Source organism: Salvia splendens, chromosome 10 (genome assembly GCF_004379255.2).
Source record: "Salvia splendens isolate huo1 chromosome 10, SspV2, whole genome shotgun sequence".
In the NCBI taxonomy this organism is placed as follows: Eukaryota; Viridiplantae; Streptophyta; class Magnoliopsida; order Lamiales; family Lamiaceae; genus Salvia; species Salvia splendens.
This window is the reverse complement of record NC_056041.1, coordinates 16,877,948-16,899,147: the sequence shown is the minus strand read 5'-3', so window position 1 is coordinate 16,899,147 and position 21,200 is coordinate 16,877,948. Positions and strand designations below refer to the sequence as shown.

Sequence of the window (21,200 nt, the reverse complement as noted above, 5' to 3'; positions counted from 1 at the left end):
AGGACTAGATTTGACTTGTTTTAAATGTCAATCATGCAAATTATGTTATTAAATTGCATATGTTATACATTTGGTATTTTTGACGTGTTTGTTGATAAATGATAGAAAAAGATAGAAAAAGGTGAAAAAAGGCCAAAGTGCAGCAGCCTCTGTTCGAGCCCATTCTGGAAGCGATTTTGAAGTCCAATTAGTGCCTACTAGATACCAGTCTCTTCTTCTTCGAAAGACCTTCGCGTGGATACCTTAAACATCTAAATCGGAGTTCCGTGGAGAAAGTTATGGTCATTTTACAAACATCGCACAGTGCAGTCAAAATCTGGCGGAAATTCACGGAAGAAAAGAAATTATTATATTGTGAAGCCAAATCTCTCCTATTTCTTGTAGGGCACGAAATTTATCAAAAACAAACCTTTTTCTAGCCTATAAATACCTCTGAACCTAATTCATAACCCCCATCTCAGAGCCTCCAATCCTTCTCCCTCTCTACACTTCTTTCATTCCATCTTCCACACATAATTCATCCATCTTCCATTGGAGCGGAGCTCTGCAGATCCAGGCAAGAAAAGACTGAAGATTGAAGATTCAACCTTGGGTTTTATCAATTTCTTTCATGTCTTATACTTTTATTTTTGTTTTTACTACTTGTCTATGAGTAGTTAAACATCATTTGTAGATTTTTTGGTGAAAACTATTATGAATATGTTTTGATTTATTGAATTGAACCTTTTTCTAGCTCTTGTGATTGTTTTGCTTGTTCTTGTGCTTTTATTGTTCTTTTGTCTGGCCAACTTTAGAACTATGTCCGTTTAACTAGATTAATCGAGAGATAGCTAGTTTTACGTGGTAAAAGGAACGAGTACAACACATAGGTTTATCTGCACTCGAGAGAGGGGACCCTTTGTGAGGGTTTGAGTCTTAGGAACTTAAGGAGTTAGAATCTAATCTATTGGAAGGAGACTTTGATAGTTAGACTCTAATCTACTGGATAAGTGCACTCGAGAGAGGGCTTATCTGAAAATCGCGACTTTCCTAATAATCCTGGAGACACATAAAGGTAAGGGTTCTGTGAGATTAATCATCACTAGGTCGTAGTAGTTGGATCCTAAAACTCTACTTTCTTTAGCCTGCTTTGTATTATTTTGTTTTTATATTTGTTTATATTTTTGTCTAGTTTATAAAACCAAAACCCAAAACTCCGTGTCTCTAGATAGTATATGACGCTTAGTATATGATAGCCAGTTGCAATCTTATTCCCTGTGTTAGATATCCCGGTACTGACCTTTAGCTATACTAGTTCTACCCTGTAAACTTGCAGGTATTTTTAGTGCTAATAAATAGTGCATCAGCGGGTCTCCAAAGCGTCGCGCATGCCATAGTGACCGACGATCGGCGCGGCTACTGACATTGATCGAATTTTAATTTTTTTTATTTACCTCTATAAATACCACTCACCACCCATTATTTTTTCACCATTTTCACCCCATCCCTCCATTCACTATCTACACTTTCACTCTCTAAAAATGCACGGTGGAGACGACGAATCACCCGGCTCACAGGAATCGGGCTATGGAAGCAATCCTTCACAGCCGTCGACGGGCTATCCTTCACAACCATCGGGATTTAGCGCCTATGCTTCTCAGCAGTCGGGCTTTGGCGGGGCTCCGTCCCAGCCTTGGATTTGGAATCAATCTCCCCCGCCGTGGGCATCGAGTCCAAACCTTCCTCCATCTCAGTCGTGGAGATCTTCTCCAACGCCCCCACCTATACAGCGGAATCTGAATCGCTCCGCATTTGAAGATTACAGACCCAACCTCGACGCGCTTAACCAGCCGCGTCCGGAGTCCCCTTTCCAATCCAGCCAATCTCCGTTCACTGACGCAGATCAATACGCACTGGATACTATGATGGGTCTGCTAACTTCAACGCACCAGAAACGCCGGCAGCACGGGTGGAAACGCCCTTTCCGACCCGAGGCTCTGGCGGCAGTCGGGGCGAGGGTGGCGGTAGGGGCGGAGGCGGCAGTCGTGGCGCGGGCAGCGTCGGTGGCGGCTCGAGTAGTGGCGTCGGCGGTGGCGGCTCGGGCAGCGGCGGTGGCGGTGGCGGTACAGAGGGCTCTGGCTCCAACCAGGGCAAGCCCTACACCAAACATGAGAGCATTGTCGTGGCGAGGGCGTGGGATTCCATCACATCGGACCCCGTGTTGGGCACCGATCAGCCCGAGGGGAGCTTTTGGAGGCCCTTCATGATGGCATACGAGGAGTTCAAACCCGACAGTGCCGAGAAGCGCGACCCAGAACAGCTCCGAAAAAAGTGGGGTAGGATTCTGCAGGCTACCAAGCGGTTCGCGTCCATATACCAGAACAACATTCTCCACGCTAAGAGTGGCCGAAGCGAAACAGACGTGAAGGCCCTGTCGATGGGCCAATACGACCGAAGTTCACACAGTGGGAGGAGTATCTGGTCCTCACGGATTGTCCGAAATTCAAGTCCATCGTGCCGCAAGAGCTCAACACAGCTCCTGGGCCGAAGCATACAAGGCATAACCTTGCCGGGGACTACAGCAGCGGAAGCGGCTCGCACGAGTTCGAGCAGCCCGACAAGCAAGTCGAAGAGCCAACCGCTACTCACACTAGGCGACGACAGCCCCCAGGACAACATGCCTCTATCCGCAGCGCCAGAGTGGCTAGAAGTGCCTCCCGCCTATCGGCGGCTGCGTCCGGATCTCACATCCCCCCGCCCGCCCCAATCCCACAGCACATGGTGCAACCCCACGAGGTCTTGAGAGATAACATAGATGTGCAGTTGATGCAACAACTGCAAGACGTACACATCAAATACGCAGCGGAATCTGACCTGTACGTCAGGAACGTCTACAAGAGGCTCATCACTCGGATTGAGAGACGGCTAGGGTTGGTTGATGATGCTCCTGGGGAAACCGCGGTCGGCAGTAGCGCCGGAGGAGGAGGAGAAGAAGAAGAAGAAGAAGAAGAAGAAGAAGAAGAAGAAGACGACGACGAGGAAGCCGACTCCGACACCGAGTAGACGGTGGTAAAGTTTTTAGTTGTATTTTATTTTAATTATTCGTTGTATTTACACGTTTGCAATACAACGAATATTCGGCCCCAATTACCCCGTGTTCTAATTATTTACACTGCGATGATTCTAATTATACCTGATTAAAACTAAAAACATTTTAAAATGAAAATTGATTATAAAATTTGGGGGCTATTGGAAGTTTCTACTATAGTGGCGGAAATAAAATTTTGGAGCTATGGACAAAAACTGGGGCGGGGCTATTGGGGTGTCCGCTTACTGTGGACACCCTTACCCATCCCTCGCCAACGTGTGCAAGCATGCCTATGCCATTTTGTTCCCTTCGGAGTGGTATGCAAAAGCACAGTGTATTTTCTATTTCAATTAAAATTTTATTTAAATTAAAATACTTTATCTAACAATTAATTATAAAATAGTAAAATATCAGACGCGATTATAAAATACTAAAGACAACTAGACAAATAACCTAATTTCCTAACTTCCCCGTCCCAAAACAATCTAATAGTACTTCATTGCTACTATAGGTCTTTAATCCAAGTGTAATTAATTACCCAAAAACAAACTTTAATATGAAAATATTCTTTATAATAAACATTTAGAGTATCCACATTCATGCTCTTGCCAACGAGCACGGATGTGGGTCCGGTCCCACTTTTACTCCATGCTCTTAGGCAAGAGCACAACAACCACATCCGTGCTCTTCCGCAAGGACAAGCTCAAGGGTCTCACCATTCTATTATTCAATTTAAATTAAAATATTTCCACAAAATTAAAATGCATTAAAAATACCCGGAATAATATTAAAAATTACAAAAAAAATTAAAATTACATAATTAAAATACTAAAAATTAAAATTTACATGTTTAAAATACTAAAAGTTAAAAATTACATAATTAAACATCTAAAAAATAAAAATTACCCCCGTGGATGACTATTCATCCGGCTCTACCCCCAATGTTCTTTGGAGACCCCGTATCATCGCCTCATGCGATCGAAGTTACTCGGGGGTCATAGTTGACCTATCGGTCAAATTGAGTTGGGCCAAAATCCCCCACAACGAGTTGGTGGGGGTTGAGGTGGCACATAGGGAGCGGGAGCGGGGGCGGATGTAGTCGCGGCGCGACGGCGGTTGGCCGCCGCCTTCTTCCTTCCTTGCGGCCGGCGTTGGGAACTGCTCGGGCCGGCGTCGGGGCTACCCAAGGTAGCTCTGGCAAGTTGGCTAGCCACATCCTCGGAGCCGGCGTCGGATAGGGATACCGACCTCGACCGTTTGGAGGAGGAGCTAGAGGAGGATGATACGCATCCCCTATACTTCGGATGCGCCCGCGTCTCCTGCCAAATGTTGAGGTACTTGAACGGCTTGTAGTTTATGGATTGGTAGGTCGCCAAGGCGGAACTGATGATGTCAAGCTCGCTCCGGCCGCTCTTCCTGGAGGTAATAGCCCTGGAACTTTTGGATTTCTTCGTTGGCTCTGTATATGGCATTGCGCACCATACTCTCGTTGCGTTGATTGTTCCAGCCGGCTGGTTTTGATTGTACCGGCGACAGATGCGCCACCAATAATGGTCACCGGATTGGTTCGTGCCAACCTCTGGATCTTCGGAGATTGACAAGTAGGCTTTGAATAATTGATTCATCTCCCCCGGAGTGTACGGTGTGCGGACACCACGAGTAGGAAGAGGAGAAGTTTGAGAGGGGCCGCTCGCTCCCGCTCTAGGTACGGGTGGTTCGGGTGTCCACCCGTATTGCCCTTCGGAGGCATCTTGGTCGTCGATCGGGTAAGGCCGGTAGCCACCCGGAACTTGCAAACCTTGGGTTTGAGGAGGGCCGAATATTCCGTTTCCGAACTAGGAAATGGTTGTGAACCGAATCAATCGGGGTTCCAACCGTGTGAGCCGGATGAGTGATAGCTGGACATTTTTTTGTTGTGAGTGAAAGAAAGATTGAGAATTGTAATAATAGAAATGAGAGAATTTAGATGAGAATTGTGTAGTGTGGTGTGAATTTTTGGTGTGGAAGTAGGGGTATTTATAGATGAAAATGTGTATTTTTGGGGAAAAAATTGAAAAATAAATTAAAAGTGGGTAGAAAATGGATATAATTTTTTGGGAAGTGGGAAAATATTTTTTTTATTTTTAATCGGATTTTTTAATTAAAATCCGTTTTTTTAAATCAAATTGCCAACGGCATTGCCGTTGGCCAATGGACGGCTGACACGTGGGTTGCTCGCGGGCACGGACGTGCTCGATGGATCGAGCAGCGCTGTGCCAGCAGCAAGAGCGCAACGGCGAGCAGCGGCGGGTGCCGCGCCGCTGGCACGGACGGACGGCTGCGCTCAACCGTTGTGGATGCCCTTATACTTATACATTAATATTTACTTGTCAGTTACACTTAATTAAGAAAAAAGTGAGTATTGTCATTGGCCAATGGACGGCTGACGTGGGCTGCTCGCTGGCACGGATGTGCTCGATGCATCGAGCAGCGCTGTGCCAGCAGCAAGAGCGCAACAGCGAGCAGCGGGTGTCGCGCCGCTGGCACGACCGAACGGCTGCGCTCAACCGTTGTGGATGCTCATATACTTATACATTAATATTTACTTGTCAATTACACTTAATTAAGAAAAAAGTGAGTCGATATTAAATACTAAAATAATACTAGATTCATCATGTATTTTACAATGAGGGATGCTTTTTGTTGATAGTTTAGCTATAATTGACGGCTAGAATGCACCCCATTTGTGAATTAGACACTTGGATTTGTTTCATATATCGAGAATTGGGCCCGCCAAGATTTGGGATTTACTCTTGGTAAGTTTACTCTTTTTGGATTTACTTTTGTATTTAGAAATTATCAACTCTTTTAATTTTATTTCTGTCTTTTAAAAATAGAAACTTTCAAACTTTCTATTTTATGAAATCTTTAAACCTCTATGCATCAATTTATTTAATACTTAAACCATTATAATAAAGTGGACCCCATAATCTATTAATTTCATTACTTTTTCCCTTCACCTCTCTCACCAATTTTCTCTTTCTTTACCATTTTTCTCATTTTCTAACATACGTTGCCAATTGTGCATTAAAACTCATGCCGTTTCAAAGGTTTCTATTTTAAAATACGAAGGTAGTAGTAAATACTAGGAGTAGTTAAAGTAGAGAGAGAATAATTCAAATGAGACTCTTCTCGTTCGTATTATTTCTTTTACTTTACTCTCTTTTCACTCTATCTATTTATTAGTATACTCCCTCCGTCTCACAATAATATGCACTATTTCATTTTTAGCTCGTCCCACAAGAATATGCACTTTCTAATTTAAGAAACTCTTTTCTCTCTAATGGGGCGGAACTCATTCCCCATTAACATCTCTTTAATTATTTTTTCTCTTTACCTCTCTCTTACTTTCTAATTTTGCATTAAAACTCGTGTCGAACTCAAAGTGCATATTCTTTAGGGACGGAGGGAGTATAATTTTTTCAAAACAACGGCAAAAAGAAGTGACTCTCGAGTAACATGTGAGAAATGAAGATATAATTTTTTTCAAAAAAAAAAAACATGACCCAAGTAATGTGGAACGCATAGAACATGATACAAAATGTAAACTGTGATAATGTTTAGTTGGAACAAAGATTTTAACCAACAATAACCATTTTATTCTCACCATATTATTGTTATCACCAATTTTCTGCTCTACAGTGAGGTAACTGATGCAGGATGCAAAAACACCAACAATGGAGAGGCTGTTGCATTCCTTCAATTGCAACAAAGAAATTCTCAATTTCACCACAATCTGCAACATGATCAATGACCCGTTCTCAATTGCTTGATCAACTCGACGCCAATCTCCTCCTCAAGCTCACCTTCCTCTACCGACAACGATTTCTCCTCCGGCGTCTCAAAATTTATGTTAAATGTTGCAAGGAAACTCCTCCGGGACTGCGAGAATGGAGTCCACAAATCTAAAACTCATAATTAGATCATGCTCTAGTGAGTCGTGACTAGCTCCTCCGCTAGGTAATGGTGAGGATGTTTTGGGTCTAGGGATGGGCAGGAGGCCACCGTGCTGCTCGCTGCTGCCTAATGTGAGTATTTTTTTTAGATTTTGGATTTGAGTCTTTGATAATTTTGATTCATTCGCTTCTCTGCAAGTGAAGAAGATGAAGAAAGATGCTGTATGTCTTAGGAGGTGATAAATATTCATCAGACAGAGCATCCACAACGACAGCTCTCGCTGTCTCGAGCTCATCTCCGGGACGAGACAACGGTGAGCTGGCGTTGCAGATGATCTATCCCGTCTCGTCCCGCGGAGTGTCTCCTTCCGGAGAGAAAGCTGGCGAGCCATCTCGTGTCCACATGGCATATTCTTATAGGGCGGTGAAGACCACTAGCGGGGACACTTGGCTTCTTTTGTCCAATTAAAAAAAATTATTTTAAAAATAGATTTTATCATAACATTTGATTATTAATTATAAAAAATTGGGTTTTAATTATGAAAATTTGAATTTTATTTTAAAAAAATCTGTTTTTCAAATATTTTAAAAAAATCTAGTATAATTTCACAATGATCGGTTGAATACTATTAATTTAAAATTCTAGTGAAAATTAATTTACATGTGAATATTTTATTTTTAATGAATCTTATTATTTAATTAAATTGAAAAAATAATTTAATTAGATTTTACAATTTGTATAAATTAAAATAGAAAATAAAAAGAATATGAAATAGTGAGACCAATAATGAAGAGAGGGTTATCAGCCAATGTTATCGATGGCCTCACTCCCCAAATATGTGCAGCCGATTTGAGTGAAAGGAATGGGCAAAGTAGGAAAATAACATTCATTTATGGGTGCAATTTTCAACGAAGAATTGCTAAATCACTCTCCTTTCCAGTTTTGATTTTGTGACATTAATATTGAGTAGTGCGGGCCTTAGGAAAGTTTGCGGGCCAACCAAAAATGATTTATTGTAAATTGCAAATAATTAGCTAAGAAATAACCTCAAAATTAGCCATTTAGGGCGTGTTTGGATTGCCTTATACCATTTTTCTAGAAAAGAGACACCTCATACTTACAATTCCCTTTTCAGACTTTGGCCTTTCCAAAGTTGGTGTTTGGTTCGTTTTTTAGACAAATAAGTTAACATTTTTTGTGTTTGGTTGGTCTTTAATACACCATAAGTTTAAATGCAGCTTTCCATTTATACCCTTATAATTTATTGTATTTCCATTTTTATCCTCTGTAAACCCTAGCAATATATACCGTTGTTCCCTCCTCAAATTTTCAAGCTTGCGCCTCCTGCTTCTACACCCTTCCAATTTCAGTGTTTGTGGTCCGATTTCTGTCGAGATGGCAAACTCTCCGGCGCCGGTAAGTAGCCTCCGGCTAAATGCTATTAACAATTCGGATTGAAACGCGATTTACTTATTTCATCTTTTTGTGTTTCTGTTTGAAGGCACTGTCCATGGAAACTGTGAGAACCCAATTCAGTTTGGAAGATCCTAGGAGCCAACAAAGTATGTACTCATTTTTGCAATTTTCTTTTAGCTTCAATTCAAGTTGTCCAATATTTTTGTATTAGAAGCTCCTTTTTTTAGTGTTAGATGCTCATGTTGTATGTAGATTTCTTGGAATTGAATGGATTGATTTTTGAGTGGTAATCGAACCACAAGCACTGAATTGTATTTATTTGATTGAATGAAAATATGAAACAAAGTCATACGACTCATACGATATTGTTTTGTAGTGATCAATGATCACTTGGGACTAAACCGCAAGAGGAAAGGAGACCGAAAAGGAGACCGCACGAGGAGAAGCTGGACTGATCGAGAGGAGGAGACACTTGTTATAGCACTGAAGGACATCGTTGCCCGTGGTTGGAAGTCCGACAATGGGTTTCGAGGTGGATATCTTACGAAGCTTGAAGATGCAATGCGAAGTCGGTTTCCAAAGACTGATATTAAGGGCTCTCCGCACATCACCTCAAAACTTACAGCTTGGAAAAGGTGGTATGGGTCGTTGGCTCTTATTCTGAATAGAAGTGGGGTAGGAGATTACCTCTATTAATTGGAACAACAAATTTTCAAATCATGTTTATGAAGCAAATTACAAAGTAGGAGATTGTTGACTGCAAGCTGCAACTATTACCACTCCTGTCTATTCAAGAACACCAATATACAACAACCTTATTTACAATCAAAGGCCAAAACCAAATACTCCTATCTGTTACATAAAAGTCCATTAAAGACTATGATTCATTATTGTAATAGATGATTCTTCCAAGTCAATTACTCTAAAAATAACAGTGAACTAGCCAGCATGAATGAAACAGTAATGAAATAGTATTTCACCAAAATGAATCTGTTATTTTGATCTTGGCTATTCTAAGTTCTCCCAAAACACTTGTTAACTAAAACGAATTTTATCAATTGTCGCAAACATAAATTAACCATCAACATAGAACCTTCCTAATACCTACAGATTCCAATTACATGAATTTAGATGTCAAATTGATATGTTCATATTACAAAAAATACCCCAAAATGCCTCAGATTCAATACAAATCCAAATCCAAAATTATGGTTTCCAATAGTCAAAATTCCATCTTGGATTTGTTCCACAGCCCCCGAAACTCATAGGGAGATTCGAAAATCAACAATTAACCCCAAAACCTAGAACCACCTCCATTACTCATTCTCAACAGATGTGGATTTTTCTACTTCGAATTATTGGGGCAAAAAAAGTAGGGATTTAACTTCGAATTGAAAACTAAACTAACCCGATCGATCTTCGCTTAAAATTTCTGTCGAGTGTCGAGTCTTGAATGAATCGGAGAAGGAATTTATCACGTCTCGCAGCTTGTCGATAAAATTGGAGCTGAAGCAGAAACTCCTTTGCTGATGCGTCGTTCAATATAAGTAGGGGTTTCCGAGAGGGATATTTAAGTAAATTCTCTTTGAAAACTTTTTAAAATGAGCAACACGTAAATGCTATCAGACAAATTTCCTCTGAAATGCTAAATGACACTATCAGAGCTTATTAGGCGGGCCGCCCCTTTTAACTTGGGCCTGTCGAAAACGAAAAAAGACAATTCAAACACATGATAACTCCATTTAACATATGCTAACTGATCTTATAAGGCAATCCAAACACGCCCTTATGGGAAAATGAACACTCTCCTGCAAATAATTACATTTGTGACACTCAGTGTTATTAATTTTTATCTATCACTTTGAATACTAAAGGCTCGTTTGATAAGAAAGATGTGATATAAGAAAATTTGCAAAGTAAGATAAGAAACGCAGGCTTCGTGTCTTAGATAAGCTTAGATGATGTTTTTTTTCATTGTTGTTTGGTGGACAAGAAATGAGGTAGAAATGTTATCCGACCAAATTTGTGAGATATACATGCTTGTATTTGAGCATCCACAATGGTCTAGGACCTCCCATAGCCTTCCCACTGCCACATCATCCAGCACTAAAATCCTCCTGCCACATCATCTGGACATGCAACTGGACATCAAATAGCTCTCACATAGCCTATCCACATCACTAATAACAATTATATAAATTTAATTTACAATTGTAGCAACATACGGAATTTAAAATTGAATAATACTATTAAAATTTCAAAAAGTACAATAATTTAAAAAAAATACATTTAAAAAAATTACATAAATTTAAATAAAAACTAATGCCTTCCAGTCCTCCGCGCCCACAACTCTTCAATTAAATCCTTTTGGAGTCGAATATGAGCCTCCGTCTGACGCATGTCGGCATGTGCTTGGAGGAGGGCTTCTTCATCGTGAGGTACCCCACCTCGTACGTTGGCGGCGGCGACGCCGTGGCTTGGACCAGCTTCATCATTGTCATTGGCCCAATCAGTCAGTTGTACACCTTCATCTTCGACAATCATGTTGTGCAAAAAGGGCGACGAGTTGAGGACGTTTAGGTCGTTGTTCGAACCGGCTATCCTAAAATACGCATGCCAAATCCACAGCCGGTAATCAGCAACGGCCTCGAGGATCATCGTGGGATTATTTCCCTTGTAGCCGGTCGTGTACCCCTTCCAGGCAGCGGGACAGTTATTCCACTCCCAATGCATACAGTCTATGCTGCCTAACATTCCCGGAAACCCATGCTGTTCCCCGTGCATCCGCAGCAGATCCTGGCAATCTTCGGGGGTAGGCTTTCGGAGATACTGATCACCGAATACTTCAATCACGCCCTGACAGAAATACTTCATACATTCAATGGCAGTCGTCTCACCGATGTGGAGGTATTCGTCCCACATGTCTGCCGAAGTGCTGTAGGCCAACTGCCTGATTGCCGCAGTGCACTTTTGAATAGGGGTGTGACCGGGTTTGCCAGCCGCATCGTGCCTGAAGCGGAAATACAGATATCGCTGCTCCAAACCGTTAACAATACGCATAAACAAGTCCCGCCTCATCCTAATACGACGCCTGAAATGGTTGGCGTTAAAACGCGGCTCCTCTGCGAAGTAATCTGTGAACAGGCGCTGATGTGCAGCTACATGATCACGATCAACCACTTGTCGACGGCGGACAACTGGTCGTGGGCGAGGTACCGGCGGCTGCATATAACTCTGCATCCATCGATCAACCTCACGACTAGTATATGCATCTAGCTCTTCGTTCAGCATACGCTCGTACTCATCAGCATCCCCATCACTACCACCACCACTACCACCAGCATTACTCATTTCTTAAATTGATCTTGTACAGAAAGAAAGATAGAGAGAGTACTCGTTAAAATAAGTGGTGCGAATGAAAATGACGTCCAAAGCGCGTATATATAGTGTTTCGAAAAAAAAATTTAAATTCTGACGCCGATCCGGGGCCTACAATGGCGCCGTGAGGATCGGCGTTAGAACCAGCGTCACCACACGAATCGGCATGGGTACGCCGAAATTGACGCCGATTTCGCCGACGCCGGTCGCAATGGTTCGTCGTCAGAACCGGCGTCGGCGAAAAATCGGCGTCGCGGTTTTGACTCCTCCATTGCTGATGCTCTTTTAGAAAAAAACTGTAGACTTAGATGAGTCATATAGAAAATAACACAAACTTACGTGATAGATTAACTATGATACCAAACACTTGAAAATAGTTATATAAATGTCTGTCATAACTAACTTATCAAACGGGTGTTAAAAGTTATGGATTGATCACATTATTTTTTGTATTATTAAATAAGAATGAATACATTCGAGCAATGATTCAAAATATCTTAATATTCAATTAGTACTACATTAAAACAATAATATCATCACTTTTAATATCAAACATTTTTTTATTAAAAAATACTAGGAACGTAGGCAACAATAAATTAAAATGAATTATTAGTAGTACCAATTCCAGAGTGTAATAATTTGCTTGAAATAGAGATCTCCACCATCTATAATCTGTAGTAGGGGAGTAATAGAAAATTAAAAATATGAAGACGAATATAATAAAGGGCAGAAAAAGACAGATTTGGAGCAGCAACTTTATTTTTCTTTAATTGCAAACAAATTGACTCAGACGCTCTCTCTCTCTCTCTCTCTCTCTCTCTCTCTCTCTCACACACAGAGTCACACACAACACACAGTGCCTCCAACGTTCCAATCTACCCTCTCATCCATTTCATCTCTATCCTCACACACATAGACGCGCTCCCCCCCCCCTCTCTCTCTAAATTCCAAATCCCTCCTTTCTCTCTCTATCTTTCCTCCAGATATTTTTGAAATTGAGTGCATGGACCCAGCGCTGGATCCACCTCCACCGGTTGCCGCCCCGCCCGCGCCGGCTATTCCCGTCTCCCCCGTCCTTGTCCCCCACAACCACCCTCCTTTTTCCGAGGTCAGTCATCTCTAACTCTTCTTAGCTCATTCTATTTTGCTTTCCTACAGTCAAACACACACACACACACACACTCTCTCTCTCTCTCTCTCTCTAGATTAGATAGATTTGTGATGCTAATTAGTGTTGATTTCAGATGATTTCGGCCGCGATTACGGCGCTGAACGAGAGAGACGGGTCGAGCAAGAGAGCCATAGCTAAGTACATCGAGACGCACTACTCCGACCTCCCACCGACTCTCTCCGACTTGCTCACTCACCACCTCAAGCACCTCAAAGCCAGCGGCCACCTCCTCATGGTCAAGCATTCCTACACGCTCCCCGGTCTTAGATCTGCTCCGCCTCCCCCCGCCTTCAACGGCCCCGCCACCACCGTTGAATCTGCCGATCCATCCCCCGCCGCCGCAAAGCGCCGCCCCGGCCGTCCCCCCAAGCCCAAGCCGGACGCCGTCCACGTCGCCGTCCCCGTCTTTCCTCCTCCCCTAAACATCAACGACGCGCCGGCTTTCACCTCCGACTTACCGTCGGAGAGTGCGTATATCGCTGCTGCGGTGCCGATGCCGTTGCCGGTTAACGGCACCACCACCCCCACGGGTGCGCCGGTTAGGGGCCGCGGCCGCCCCCCGAAGAGCGCTAAACGCGGACCCGGCCGCCCACTTAAGGGCGGCGGGGGCAGTGGTGGGAGGGGCAGGGGGAGGCCGAAGAAGAGCGCTGCCCCTGCTGCTGCCCCGGCTGGACAGGCGAAGGGGCCGGGGAGGCCACGAGGGAGGCCTCCTAAGCCGATTAATGTGGTGGAAGGGTTTGCTCCTCCTGTCAGTGGTGCACATGTTGCACCTGTTACCGCTGCTCCGTCTGCGGATGCGCCGCCGGTGGTGACGGGGAAGCGTCGCGGGAGGCCGCCCAAGCCCGGAAACGAGGCAAAGAAGGCTAGGAACATGAATGCTGCGCTTCCCAAGAGACGGAGGAATCTCTCCGGCAAGCCACTTGGCCGGCCGAGAAAGGTACAAATTTCTATTCTTATAATTTTTTTAATTTGATATTTGCGAATTTAATCATAATTATCTATGCTTATAATGTTATTTCATCTTTTATTTTACTAGAACTGCAACCGTAGGAAATTTAGGTTAAAGCTAAAAATGGACACTGATTTATTTAATTTATTTGTGAATAAAAGATTCAAAAACAAATGAAGAATATCTATTTGTGTGATGGCCGTAGAAAGTTAGAATTGCAGAAATTCAATTGGTTATTGTATGGGGTATGTGAGTTTCATCATAGTTATCTGCTATGTCCTTTTAGCCTAGAAATGTTAGTTCATTTGCTAATTTGTCTATGATAACCTAATGAACTAAAGTTAGAAATTGCAAACATTACAACCATCATAATAATTCATGTTAAAAGCTACAAAGTCACACTAATTTTGTGTCCATTTTTAATGCAAATATTCAGCCACAAATAAAAAAATTAGCTATTAGTATGAATAAAAAATATTATACTAGCTATTGGTAAGATGCTCTTAGCTGTGAAATTGCTGGACATTTAATGTGTTTCAACGGCCTAGGAAAATAAAATGTACATCCCCTCACGACTCTAGTGATAGTATCTAGCAATTCATTTGCTCGACGACATATGTGTATGGTGAGCCTACCTTTATTTGGGGATAACTTCTTTCGAGAAATTCGCTTTTGAATAAGCAAGGTCATTCCTAGTTGTATTGGTTAAAAGAATCTTCTTTGCATTTACTACATCTTGAGATAATTGGACTAAAGGGAATCGTAATTTTTGAATAGTTCGCCATAATTCACAATGAGTTGGAGCGTTTACTTAAGATTAAATGAGTTCTATTGGCATCTAAAAGAAGAAGCCGTATATTGAGAAGAATAGGTTTAGCGGAGTAGTTTTAGGATTGGGAACTGGTTTAACGGAGTAGTTTTAGGATTGAGAACTGGTTTAACGGAGTAGTTTTAGGATTGAGAACTGGTTTAACGAACACAGTGCCGAAGTAACAATGATTGTAGAATAAATAACGCCTTGCTTTTTCATGTGTGCATTTCGAAAACATAGCATGTGAATAAAAAAACAAGAAGAATTACCCCAAGTGCAATGTGCTTTATTAGTTTTTTCTTTGTTTCTTTCAATGTATGTTAAGTTAGATGTATTTTTGCTTAAGTAAAAAAATAAAGTTTATGCATAAGTTCATATGATTTGGACACTAGCAATCTCTTTTTTAGATTCTAAGATTTTATTATGCTCTTAAGCTAGGAGGATAATAAATTATAAATATAACTATATAAGTGGAATGTTATTAAACTTAGATTTTAAGTGTAGATGTAAATTTAATAAATTATAGATATAAGTGGGCATGTTATTGAAACTTAAAATTTGAGTGTAAATGTTAATTTAATAAATTATAAATATAAGTTGGCACATTATTGACACTTAAATTTAAGTGTAAATGTGAACTTAATAAATTTTAAATATAAGTTGGCATGTTAGAGGCAATTTGGTAAGGTAGATAACTCATCTTTCTTGGAGTTATGTTGCGAAAAATGTAAAATGTGTGTTATTATGATGGTTTTTTTATCTTTAATAAAGTATGCATGTTATTGAAACTTAAAATTTAAGGGTAAATTTAAATTTATCAAATTTGAAAGCTAATCTCTTAAGTTAAAGATTATTTGGTCTTGAGGATAAGCATGGCCCAGGGGCGTAGCCAGAAAATCATGCCACGGGGGGCAAAATTATATCCAGGCTAATTTTATGAATTTTAATAAGGGGGCATTTAGTGAAGAAGTTGATATATATTTGGAAATTTGTACCAAAATATAGAAGGATGAGTGGGGGTGAGGAGGGGCAATTGCCCCTGCATGGCCCCACATTTAAAATTTCTATATATTTATTGAATTAGATGGCTCAAGTTTTTTAATCAATCCTAAATTCACCAATTTAATTTCATATTCTTTTCTTAAGCGCACATCGAGCTCATAGTAACACGAGCTAATATTTTAAAAATGACAAGCACCATCAGGTCACAAGCCAAGCCACTAATTTAAGTTGCAAAAAATTGATCAACTAGCATCAACTTAGCCTCTCTACTATTAACCACTCAATCAAATATAATTACCAAAATACATTGTTTCATTCAAAAGTAATTTAGCCTTTAAAAGCGAGTAAAGTATTAATTTTCAAGTATACGAATCAAAACTTTGGAAGTTAGAAAGGTGCCAACCACTCTGTGCATTCGAACCTTATATATTATGAGTAAATGTAAATTCATCAAAACCCAAAGCTTATTGCTTAAGATACTTAAGAACTTTTGCTTTGAGGATTTGGCGGCCATTTAATATTTTATATAGACCGTGTTAAATTTTAGTTATATTTTATTATTAATATCAATTTGTTAACTTTTTTCTTCATTGAATCAACACTAATCAATTAGTCATCCTCTGAAAGGAAAAATATTATTTTCATTGTCTAATGCAATAATATAAATCATAATGTGCTCCTATCTTTCTTTTAATGTTTTCCTTTTTGTATAATAATATAGAGGCAGTGCTCAAACTATTTATAGAATTTGAGGTGGTGCTTATACTCTTTATAATGTTTAAAAACACCTTTGATAATAATAGTTTGATATATAGTGATTGTAATCCATTTTTTGCCTTGAAGAGTACCTGCTTTTGTTTTCTACAAGTCAGGTCGAGATTGTAGTACATTCGATTATATTATAAGGCTATGGACTACCTTCAATACCCTTCCTAGTACCATTATAGAAAGTATGACATTTAAATTAATTGAAATAATTTAGGGGGCAATTTTTTCCTTAACATAAAGTTTGAAATGTGCTTAATTGTTGTTAAGAATGTAAGCTACGTGTGAACTATAATTAATTATGCACATATTGACTAAAATTTCAAATGAATAAAACTCATTAGCTTGAGATTGATAATTAGAAATTAATGATATAACTAATATAAATCTTATTTAGGTTTAGAATTTATATAAAGAAAGTTAAACCCATAGGTTTCTAGGTCATTGTCCGCTGATGTTTATTCCAATGATTTTCTCTATCTTTTACTTGTGAGATTTCATTTCATTAAGAGAAGAAACTTAGGAGATCAAAATGCGATTCCTTAAGGCCGAGCCTTGTTAAAACCTCCTAGGGAATTGTAGCGATAGGAAAACTCAAAACCCTAGTCAAGCTCTGAAAAAAGACAAGCAAGAGAACCACAAGGATAATAGAACATTGTCTTTTCAATAGTCTAAACATCAAACTTCTTGAAATACTAATGATTTTTTAACAAGGGTTGGTCATTTGAGCATCAATAATTGGAGCTTGAGCGACCAAAACTGGCTTCTAAGTATAGAAAGTTGGACTTCAATACTTCTAACCAATCATGTCTAACTAGAAGAAATCAGACTTCTGATTTCTGAACAGAAACCAGTCTACATCTGACTTGTGAGTTCTGACATATGACTTTCTAAACTTGAGATTTTTGATCAAGAGGCTTCTAGTTGTCATAACCTCGTCTCTATTATATACAAGTAACAGAAGTTATTGAAGTCCTGAAGAACAAGATGAATAATGCTGGTATGAGTAAACGGCCACCAACTGTCCACCATAGAAGAGGACTTCTGGGTGTCATAACCTCGTCTGTTTCACATACAAGTAAAATAAAGTTGTGTAGTCCTGAAGGACAAGATGAATAATGCTGGGACGACTGAACGGCCACCAACTGTCCACCATAGAAGAGGACACCATGGCATGTGCATTTGTCAGTTCGGTCACCGAAGCAATCAACATTACAAAAATTGACTAACCTAATTAACCAAAACCCAGTTTTGTTCGGTTTCCGAACCAACTTATTGTAAACCTGGAAAGTTGAAGCTCTAGTCCTCTCATACCCTTATCAAAATTTTACAAATGCAATTCAACAACCACGTATTTCCACATAACCTGCTTTCCAACTAGGCATATTTCCACACAAGTTGTTGATCCTTGACATCCACGTATGCGGACTCCATCTTCCCCAAGTAGACAACACACTGCCTCTGATCAGTATCAGAGTGAAGTGGCAAAGAGGGTGGCTGGGATTGAGGAGATGACTCAACAACTTGATTGCCCTTCCGATAGATGTGTGAAACTCTAATCTCCATTAAAGCATGAGCCTAGAATGCTCTGCCAACAAACTTCTATGGCACCTTACTAGAGCGAACAAGAAACAATTCGAAAGCATAAATGTAGTCTTATGTTGTATACAAATAAATATATACTCCCTCGACCCAACACTATTTTCTTTTTCGTCTGTCCCATAGAAATGGTCCATATCCATTTATGGAAACTTTTCCACAATTCATTACCCTTTGGGCTCCACCATCCACTAACACTATTTCAACTACCTTTTCTCCGGCTCTTACGTTACCAATTCCGCATTAAAACCCGTGTCATCCCCAAAGTGCCTAGTTCTATGGAACACAAGGAGTAGTAAAAATATACTTTGGACAAGGAAGTTTTCAATGTTAGATATATATTGTTGATTCACTAATTAATAATTTGTGGCTAATTGGTTCCTTTAGCCATTGGCCACTGCGGTGAATAATTTTACAATTACTATCATGTTCGAATGTTTAGACCTACGTCCTAATGAAAATGGGCTAATGAGGCATGTTCACCCACTATATGTATTGTTTTAAAGCCTTTTGTCAAGGCTCTGAATTAAACTAAACCAATTCTAAGATTCTAGAATCTAGTATGAATGAAAGAGGAAAAGGACGATCATTCAGTCATGATTTTTTCTCATGTTGAGGAAAACAATGTTACCTCGGCCGTTGATTTGGTGGCTAAGCTCTCCACCATTGTCCTTATGTGCCTACCTAGGCCGATTAGCATTGCTATTCATCTTGTTTTTAGGTAAACTAAATGGTATTTTATGTATACGAATGAGATGCGAGTCAAGAATGGGTGTTTTTTTTATACATTTCCTGCCCAATACAGTTCTGTTAGCATGACCATATCTGGTTAATACTGTTAGCTGCTTGTACTTGAGAGAGTAGATTCCTGAAATAAGGCTGTTGAGCTTATGACGTTTGAATGTCTGCAACGATGACTAGTAAGCCTTGAGGCTAGATTCTAGAAACATAGGCTTGATCATCTAAGAAATTTTAAACTAAATTAGCACTTATAATCCTGCCTTATGGAAACACTCGCCATCTCATGAAGCTCCCTATACGAGCACCAACAGCGTAATTGCTTATGTTACTCAAGATTCTCTATTAAGCTCCGTTGATATGCCTCTTCCAATTTGAAATAGAGTCTGATGTCTCATGATTTTATTGTGTTTGGCTATAATATAAATGAAGTATGGTGTTGACATTAGAGTTCTGATAATATGTGCCAGCAATTCATACAGTCGCATTGCTGGTAGGATTAAAAGCTTGACAATAGTGCAAACTGTTTTTGTTATGTATTCAAATTGTAATACTGGATTTCCCTAAATTATCTCTTTTTCATCTGAATGACTGCTTATTTGTGTTTGTTTTATGTGGTTGTCAGGTGGTTGCTGAAGCAACGGTGAATCGTACTCCAGACTCACATCTCCTTGTGGCGTATCTGGATCTCAAGGCCAAACTTGAAAATTTGGTTAGGACTTTCAGCATTTTAGATGTTTGTTAATATTTGTGCATACTTGTGGTCCATGTTCTAATAATCTCGTCTCTTAACTTGGTGCCAGCAATCAATGGTCAAGCAAGCTGCAACTTTGATCAGACCATCCCTGACGAGCGAAGCTGCAGTCAACGCCATAGATGAGCTCGAGCTTGTGGCGTTGAATGCGAGTCCCCCCCCAAATGCTCAAACCCAGCAGCAGCCCCAGCCGGAGCAGGTGCAGCCCCAAAGTTAGAGTCGCAGACAGGTAAAATGTAGTGCTGACTATTGGTGGAAGCTATGTTGGGGGGTTTTCTAGTCATTCGTACAATTTTAAGATTAGTGCTTAGAAAAGGGAATTGCGATTTATGGGCGAAGACTAGCGTGGAATCGAGCTTCTTGTAAGGTGTCTTCACCAGACAAATAGGTTTGTATTCGTGTAAGATGTAGGATATCATACTTTTGACTGTTGGGTGTTTCTATTGATGTATGTGGCTGCAAGATATTCTAGGCATACACAACTCTCCTGTTAGCTTGACATGTCCCTTAACTGATGCAACTTTCAGATCTGTAATACATTTGGTAGATCTAGTGCTCTTAAATTATGGGTTCATTTCTTTTAGATAATGCTCTTAGGGAATCTTTAAAACGAAAAATTTTCAATGAAATGCAGTGGCAAACTCCCGGATGGAAGAAAATTGTAGCTTCATAATCTGTTGTTAATTTGTTGTGTGGACTTTGCTTGGTACTATTCTCCCGTATGCCATTAGGAGTCTCGATTCACTTTTACTATAAATGGTAGGTCCACTGCTCATTCCACTTGCATTCTATTATAAAACTAATATATAAAAATGGGTCTCACATTTCACTATCTTTTTTAACTCACTTTCCTATATTTTTTAAAAATCTGTGTTTAACACTCAAATGAGACTCCTAGTGGCGGATGGAGGGAGTACTTGTTTTGGGATGGGATGGTGAGTATGGTGCATATAAAATTAGTCTTGGGTTGATTAAGATTTGGGTAATTTTGGGTCATCAGAGTCTCGAGTAATCGAGCTTCTCTTTCAAGGAAAAAAAATATGCTGGCTTTGCTGGTCTCCAAGGAGACAATTGAGTTTAAGGACAAATAAAATAAAATCCCCTAAGAGCATCCACAGTGGCGGCGAGCGGACCGGCTAGCCGATTCCCGGCGCTGGCCGGTCCGCTCGCTGAATTATTACAGCCGGCGAGCGGTAAATCGGTGAGAAAAACGGCGAGTGAACGCCGATTTGCGGACGCTAGCGCTCGCCGATTGGCTGGACGCCATTGCAGGCTCCCGATCGGCGAGCGATCGACCGACCGATTTTTTATTTCTTTTTTTTATTTTTTATTTAGTTTTGGCGGGTTTTAAATATTGTAATTTGGTCCTTCAATTATCGGAAATTACATTTCCGGATGAAGATTTCTGTATAGCAACTTTAATGGAAATAAAAAATTTCCAAGCTGACCCAGGGGCTGCCGCCCCTTGGACCCCGCTCTCGGGGGGGTGCTGCCCCCGAACCCCGTCCAATCATTACGAATTCAAACAAAGTGTGCACTCCGCACTTCCAACTTATTTGATGTCTCATTATGATCATATTGATCTATCAAGTTAATCCAATTACACTAAAATAT

At 40.4% G+C, this 21,200-nt stretch overlaps 2 protein-coding genes and 1 long non-coding RNA gene across 3 annotated transcripts; 2 read left to right on the top strand and 1 right to left on the bottom strand.

The window, feature by feature from the left end:
- Positions 1 to 8,296: 8,296 nt before the first annotated feature.
- On the top strand, positions 8,297 to 9,336 carry LOC121752141. Its single transcript, XM_042147051.1, has 3 exons — positions 8,297 to 8,419; positions 8,505 to 8,565; positions 8,796 to 9,336. The coding sequence occupies exons 1-3, from the start codon at positions 8,399 to 8,401 to the stop codon at positions 9,113 to 9,115; spliced, it is 402 nt and encodes a 133-aa protein (XP_042002985.1). The 5' UTR covers positions 8,297 to 8,398; the 3' UTR covers positions 9,116 to 9,336.
- LOC121752143 lies at positions 8,688 to 9,914 on the bottom strand. The gene is made up of 2 exons (XR_006040265.1): positions 9,828 to 9,914; positions 8,688 to 9,108 (listed from the first exon to the last, which is right to left on the bottom strand). It is a non-coding gene; the product is annotated as an uncharacterized LOC121752143 (long non-coding RNA).
- A 2,716-nt stretch (positions 9,915 to 12,630) lies between these two features.
- LOC121752135 (formin-like protein 5) lies at positions 12,631 to 20,169 on the top strand. Its single transcript, XM_042147045.1, has 4 exons — positions 12,631 to 12,905; positions 13,042 to 13,905; positions 19,458 to 19,544; positions 19,636 to 20,169. The coding sequence occupies exons 1-4, from the start codon at positions 12,801 to 12,803 to the stop codon at positions 19,801 to 19,803; spliced, it is 1,224 nt and encodes a 407-aa protein (XP_042002979.1). The 5' UTR covers positions 12,631 to 12,800; the 3' UTR covers positions 19,804 to 20,169.
- The last annotated feature ends 1,031 nt before the right edge of the window (positions 20,170 to 21,200 follow it).